Genomic DNA, 6,000 nt, shown 5'->3' with positions numbered 1-6,000 from the left:
GGGTCACGCAGGGCGGCGGGAGGAGGGGCGCGGCAGCCGCACGGCCGCGGCCTCCCGGGGCTTGGGCACGCGCGCCCCGGCCGGCGCCCTCCCGCCCCGAGCCCGACCGGCCGGGGCCGCCCGGGCCGGGGCCGGGGCGGGGGCGGGGGCGGGGACGGGGCCGGGCGGGGGCGGAGCCAGGCCGGCGGCCGGTGTCAGGTTGCTCCGGTAACGGTGACGTGCCGCGGCGTGGGCGGGGCGAGCTCGCAGGTTGCATATTTTAGGAAGTGAGGAGGAGGCGCGGGCTCGAGCTGCGGCTGGGTCTGGGGCGCGGAGCAGCGGCGGGAGGAGGCGGACACGTGGCAGCAGCAGCGGTAGCAGCCCCGGCCCCGGCCCCGGCCCCAGCCCGGCCCCAGCCCGGCCCCAGCCCGGCCCAGCCCAGCCCCAGCGGCGGCGTGGGCCCGGGCCGCTCTCCCGCCCTCCCGCCCTCCCGCCCCGCGGCAGCCCCGGCTCGTCCTCTGCGCTCCCCCGGCCCCAGCCCGGCCGGGAGCTGCTCCGTCCTCGCCTCCCTGGTTCTCCGGCGACTGCACCGGGCGCCGGGCGCGGACCTCCGCCACCATGGGGAAGGGGGTGAGTGCGCGGGGGCGCGGGCGCGGGGGCGGGGGCGCGGGCAGGGGAGGGGGAGGAAGTCGGAGGCGGCGGCAGCGGCGGGAGGCGGCGGGAGGCGGCGGCGGAGGAAGCGGCGCGGCGGGCGGGCGGGCGGGCAGGGCGGCGGGCGGGCTTCACAGACGACGCTCTGGAAATGGAGGGAGCGCGGCAGCGGGCGCCGGCCGGCGGGGCGGGGCGGGGGGGGGCGGACCCCGGGGCGGCCCCGGCGCGCTGCGGGCCGGGGGGCTCCGGGCGGCGGCGCTCGGGAGGCGCGGGGCCGGGGGCGCCCGGGAGGAGCCGGCGGCGGCCGCGGCATCCCCGGAGCCGCTGCCCTCCCCGGCGCCCCCCCCGCCCTCACCTCCCCATCTCTCGCCTTCCCTTTCCTTCCGCCCTCCGTGCCCAGAGGAAAGGCGCGCTCCTCCCCTTCCCCTGGGGCGCGCCGCCGGGCCCTCCCGGGCCGCCTCCCCGCCGCCGCCGGGGTCCGGGCGCCCGCGGGGGTTCCGACGCGGGGGCGGCCCCGGGGGCTGCGGCTCCCGCTCCCGCTCCCGCTCCCGGAGGCGCTGGGGCCGAGCCAGGTCCCCGCAGCGCCCGCCGCCCTCCCCTAAAGGAGGAAAAAAAAAAAAAAGCTGGCTTCCCTTCACTGCGGAGCCGGTCGTGCTGGCTGGTGCCAGAAAGGGTGTGTCTTCGCCGCCCTAAGATGGCCTTTAAGGTATACTTTTGCGAGCTTTGGTGGGACGCTCCCCGTAGCACTGGATGCGCCCTGGGGCGGCTGCAGTGGGCATTTCCCTGCTGGGGAGGGGTGTGTAGGGGGGTTGGGGTTTTTTTGTTTTGTTTTGCTTTGCTTTTTGAGGGATGAGCCTGGAAGGAGGACAGGCTGGCCCACCAGGGCCTCAGGGTGCGATAAACCCGAAAGAGGACTGCAGGCGGCGGGCAGTGCGCGGCGGTGGGGTCCCCCGGGCAGGGGAGGGCAGGCCCGGGCCCCGCGCCCCGCGCCCGGGAACGCCGGGAACACCGGAGCCGCTGCTCGCCCCTGTGTTTCCGTGACCCGTAGCCGCAGCCCAGGACCGGGTCTCAGACCCTGGTGGAGCCCAAATCAAATTGAGAAAAGTTTATACACGATAAAACACCCCCCCCCCCGCACACACACCCCCGTATCAATTCGTGGGAGAAAATGGCCAGGCCGGAGGACCCGGGTAGGAGAGGAGCCGCCCCGTTATGTCCAGGGCTTGCACAGTGCGGGCTTCCAGGAGGTCTTTGGAGGTTTTCAGGGCTCCGCAGTGTGGCCTGAGTGGTAGGGGAGGAGGCAGGGTGCATCTCTGGGGATTCTGAATTTTGGATTTTGAGGGAGGTCATTGGAAAGGCCTGGGCCCGGTAGGGAGAGTGGCGAGAAGTGGAATGCACCCTGGTAGCTTTTAAAAAGCCCAGATCCTGGAGGGCTGCTCCGGGTTACAGAGCCGAAGGCGAAGAGCTGAGTGCCAGCCTCTGTACTCCCGATATAAAAAGTGGGTTAGTGGCCTGTGCTTGTACCACACCATCAAACCCGAGGTCATTGCCATAAAGAAGCCCTTTAAGCTCACCCCTTCATCTCCCCTCCCTCAAAAAGGGAAAAAGTTGATAATCCAGAGCTGGACATTCCTGCTTTTGGGGGTGTAGTGATCACGGCTACTTCCCCGAGGCCTAGGAAGGTGAAGTGACTTGCTCAAGGTCAAATGGTTGGTTAGTGACACAACAGACAGGCTTGATTCCTGAACAGCCTGTGGTCTCCCCAGCCTGAACACTCACTCCCTTAGCATCACCTTATATGTAGAACTCCAGGCTTATTCTTCAGGTGAAACTGGGGTATTTGTGATATTGAATTAGTGGAACCGAGAGATGTTTGAGTAAGTTCCTTCCACATGTCTGTATGTGTCTTTCATAACCGAACACACGCGTGAGAGTGGTGAAAGATCTCACACACCTGGGTTGTGGAGGCTCAACCAGCCTGTCTTACACAGACCCTTAATAAAATGCCAATCAATGGCTGGCAAACACAAAATTGAGTTATGGCTGGTTCACAGGAGGATATGCTCTTGTCTGCTGGGTCATAGTGTTTTGGGGACTCTGATAAATTGAACATTAAGCGGGGGGGAGATAGATGTGTGCGTGGCAATTCTGCTAGGATAAAGTTATATCCCCTTTGTCCCCAGTGACTTACTGTGATGGTCCAAACGTTCAGAAGGAAATTTTATGCTGAAATGTTGGGATTTTTCCACATGGGGATTAAAATGTGGGTGGAGTGGTGACTAAAGCCCTGCTGATAATTGGTTAACCAGGAAGCCTGTGCTGGCAGCTAATTTTTTAAGGTCATTGTTAATTTCTTCCCCCCCTCTTCCCACTGCCTTGGGGGCCTAGGTTTTGATGCTATTTCAGGTGATTTTATTGCTCCCTAAAAAGTCTAGTTCCTAAGCTTTTGCTAAGAAAATGAAGGAACAGCTCCTGCTGAATCATTCCTGGGTGAAATAGGATTTTGTGCCTTTTTTTCACATTGGGTGTTGCTGCCAGTGACTTGGCTTAAATCTGCAACCCGCCTGCCACCCACAACTATTTGGTTCACCAAGGGTACACAAAATTTCTCTTTTCTCAAGTGTACAAAAGCTGGGGGGGGGGGGGAGGGAGGGAAAGGATATCACCAGGTCGTTCAGTGCGATTCTCCATTGTTTGAATATTAACTTAGTTACCTAGAAAATAAATCCTAGCCTATGGGTGGTGATTTCAAGAGGAGCCGAGGGAAAAAGATTGAAGTGAAGGTTACAAGGGATCCGCATGTCAGCAGAAATCCTGTTCGTATGGGAATGTTATCAACTGCCCTATTGGAGTTCAACTTGAAAGTGTGACTAAATCTCCTCTGGCTGCTATAAAGCTCTAGTACTTTAGACTGAAAACACTGTAAGGCAGAGTCCTCAAGGGTGGAAAGTTGCCCAGGCCTGGCCAGGAGCAAGTGGAGCACTGACAGGAGGAACTGTAGACCAGCCCTGGGGCCGGACCAGAGGGCCCGGATTGCATCACACCCTTCTTGCCTGTGGAAGTGTTCAGTGTGTGAGCGTGACAGTTCCCGGCCCAGGGTTCTTTCTGTACCCTGTTCTGAGGGTGTATCCTCTTTTGGTAACTTTCTGTTTGCTAATTTGTAGTGTTCCCTGCCAGTAAGTTTGTAACACTCTAGTGACTCACCTTTAGGGTGGGAGGGTAGGAAAGGGGGAGGTGTGTCTCATCCATCTGAGAAGGCTGAGAATAGGCCAACCCCTGCCGCCCTCCCCCTCATCAGGGGAGATGATAACAAATTGGGTAAACGTTCATCCAGGTAAGGGCTGAGACTTAAAACCTGCAGACCTCTGGACGTGTGACTGCTAAATTGCCTTAAAAAAAAATAAAAAGTGACCTCAAGATTATAAAGCGCAATAGACCTGGTACCCGAGCCCACTCCATCCAAGTCTTTGGTTCCTGATTATTTTAGCAACAAATTAGGTTGAGTGACTTCCTGCCCAAATCAGTCTGTGTTCTCTCAAATATATATCCCAACCTAAGAATGAGAAGAAAGCTTTAACTATTGCAAGGGATTTGTATGCAGAAGTATGTAAAATTAGTTTGTTCGTTTAAGAACAAAAAAGTTTTAAAAAGTTTCTCTTTTAAAGCACCTGAAGCTGCAGGTTCTCAGCTGGCCCTTTGGTAGACTGCTCACCGTGAGGACCAAGGGAAGTCACCTCTGTTCTGTCCAAAGTGTGTGTGATGCAAGCAAACCTCACAGCTCTGGGCAGGCTTCCCAAGGATTTGGCACTGAGGGAAAATCAGATCTTTAGAACCTGTAGGTTTCCTGTTCATCAGTTAGTCTTCAACACTTCAAAACCGGAGAAGAATTTTTCTTTCACCTGAAAAAGCGTTGAGGATTGAAAATAGTAGGAAATACTATTAATTGCCGTCCAGAGGAAAGCCAAGTGGACGTATCCCTTGACATCACTGACCTCCTAACTTAATTGCATCTTTGAGGTTTCATCTACTTTCACTTTTCATCTTTTATTTTTCTTTAAAGTCTTTGTAAAAGTCTTGCAAAAAAAAAAAAAGGTGCATGGTTAAGTAGGGGGGATGCTTTTTAGCCCTCTGATGGGAGGGAGTGTGAACATTTGTACTGCGGTGCCTTCTAGCTGCCCAGGGCTCTCTGCCAGCTAGCAGGCCAGAAGAAGAAACACGAGTGTCACATCAGATGGGCTCACAGTAATCAGAGTGGCTGCGTTTGGACAGCACAACACTGGGCAGAACGTTTCCCCATCCCTGCCAGAGCTGTCCAGTTCTGGGTTACTCTGAAAAGACATGGCCAGTAAGTGATAATGTGAAGTAAAGAGAATTTGAAAGTCCACTGGCTATTTTTTTTTTTTTTTACACTCTTTTCATTTCTATATTTTTGGAAAAGGAGATGTGACCAAGTCAGTTTTGAACTTTCTCACGTTGCTATGAATTGAGTTTATGAGAGGAAGTGTATTCTTTGGCTGGAATCTCAGAGAGACTGTTCTTTGCATATGACTCACCTCATTAGTTGTGCTGAAATCTGTTGTCAGGAATCCACAAGAAGTTCTTCGCGTTTATTTGACTGATGTTTGGGTAGCAAATTCTATCTGTGAGAATAGAGCCCCCATCCACCCACCCACCCACCTTGCAGTTTTTCTCCCTGGTTTCATTTGCATCCTGAGCTGTGGGAATTGGGGCCAGTACACCTCATTCCTTGGTTCCTTTGTGACTCTACAATGAATTGTATCTGAACATTAATTATCTCTGTATTTGATTTTATTCAAACTCTGCTTGGTAACAACTGCTAGGTATTTTCTGTTCATGCTCCAAAGAGTCGATTCTTGATGGCTTGGCACTGTGTCTTTGGGGCTTCTATTGTTTGTGGGCCTGATAGTGAAGAGTGTCAGGTGTGGGGGTAAGTGGGTCTTGGTGTTGGATTTCTCTTTCCAGGCTGTCGTCATGGCCAGGGCCCTCATGCACTTCGGGGCCATATCCTTCTGTGTTTTTCTTTTATCTTCCATGTGATGCTTCCACGGGGCCGTATCTGTTTTATTGTTTCTATTCAGGGGACCTCTGTGTTGAGGGGCCTTATGCTCTCTATGTCCCCTTCAGCCTACCAGCTGGTTTACTTTGTACCCTATGCTTCAGGGTACCAACTGAGGAGCGATGAGGATTGGGAATCGATTCAGTCCCTTGCAGCGCTGGTGCCAGATAGTAATCCTTCATCTCTCAAACTGACATCTTTTGAGTAGCACTAGACAAAGAGTGGTCTGGCAAAAGGAGAAAAGGGGTGAGGTGGGCAGCAGATGGAGGGAACAGGCAGAAAGTTTTAACTCT

General features: G+C 55.5%; 1 protein-coding gene across 3 annotated transcripts in view; it reads left to right on the top strand.

Annotated features, from left to right (window-relative positions):
* Window positions 1-288: 288 nt before the first annotated feature.
* ATP1A1 (ATPase Na+/K+ transporting subunit alpha 1) overlaps window positions 289-6,000 on the top strand; it is a 29,918-nt gene continuing 24,206 nt past the window's right edge. Inside the window, exons 1-2 of one of the 3 annotated variants that reach the window (XM_072766794.1) lie at window positions 289-365; window positions 428-609. In XM_072766794.1, coding sequence (XP_072622895.1) covers window positions 598-609 — 12 coding nt within the window. In that variant the 5' untranslated portion in view covers window positions 289-365; window positions 428-597. The other 2 variants (XM_072766795.1, XM_025994632.2) reach the window with 2 other exon arrangements.

Source organism: Vulpes vulpes, chromosome 8 (genome assembly GCF_048418805.1).
Source record: "Vulpes vulpes isolate BD-2025 chromosome 8, VulVul3, whole genome shotgun sequence".
In the NCBI taxonomy this organism is placed as follows: domain Eukaryota; kingdom Metazoa; phylum Chordata; class Mammalia; order Carnivora; family Canidae; genus Vulpes; species Vulpes vulpes.
The sequence above is the reverse complement of the archived record's forward strand: the minus strand, read 5'-3'. Positions and strand labels throughout refer to the sequence as shown.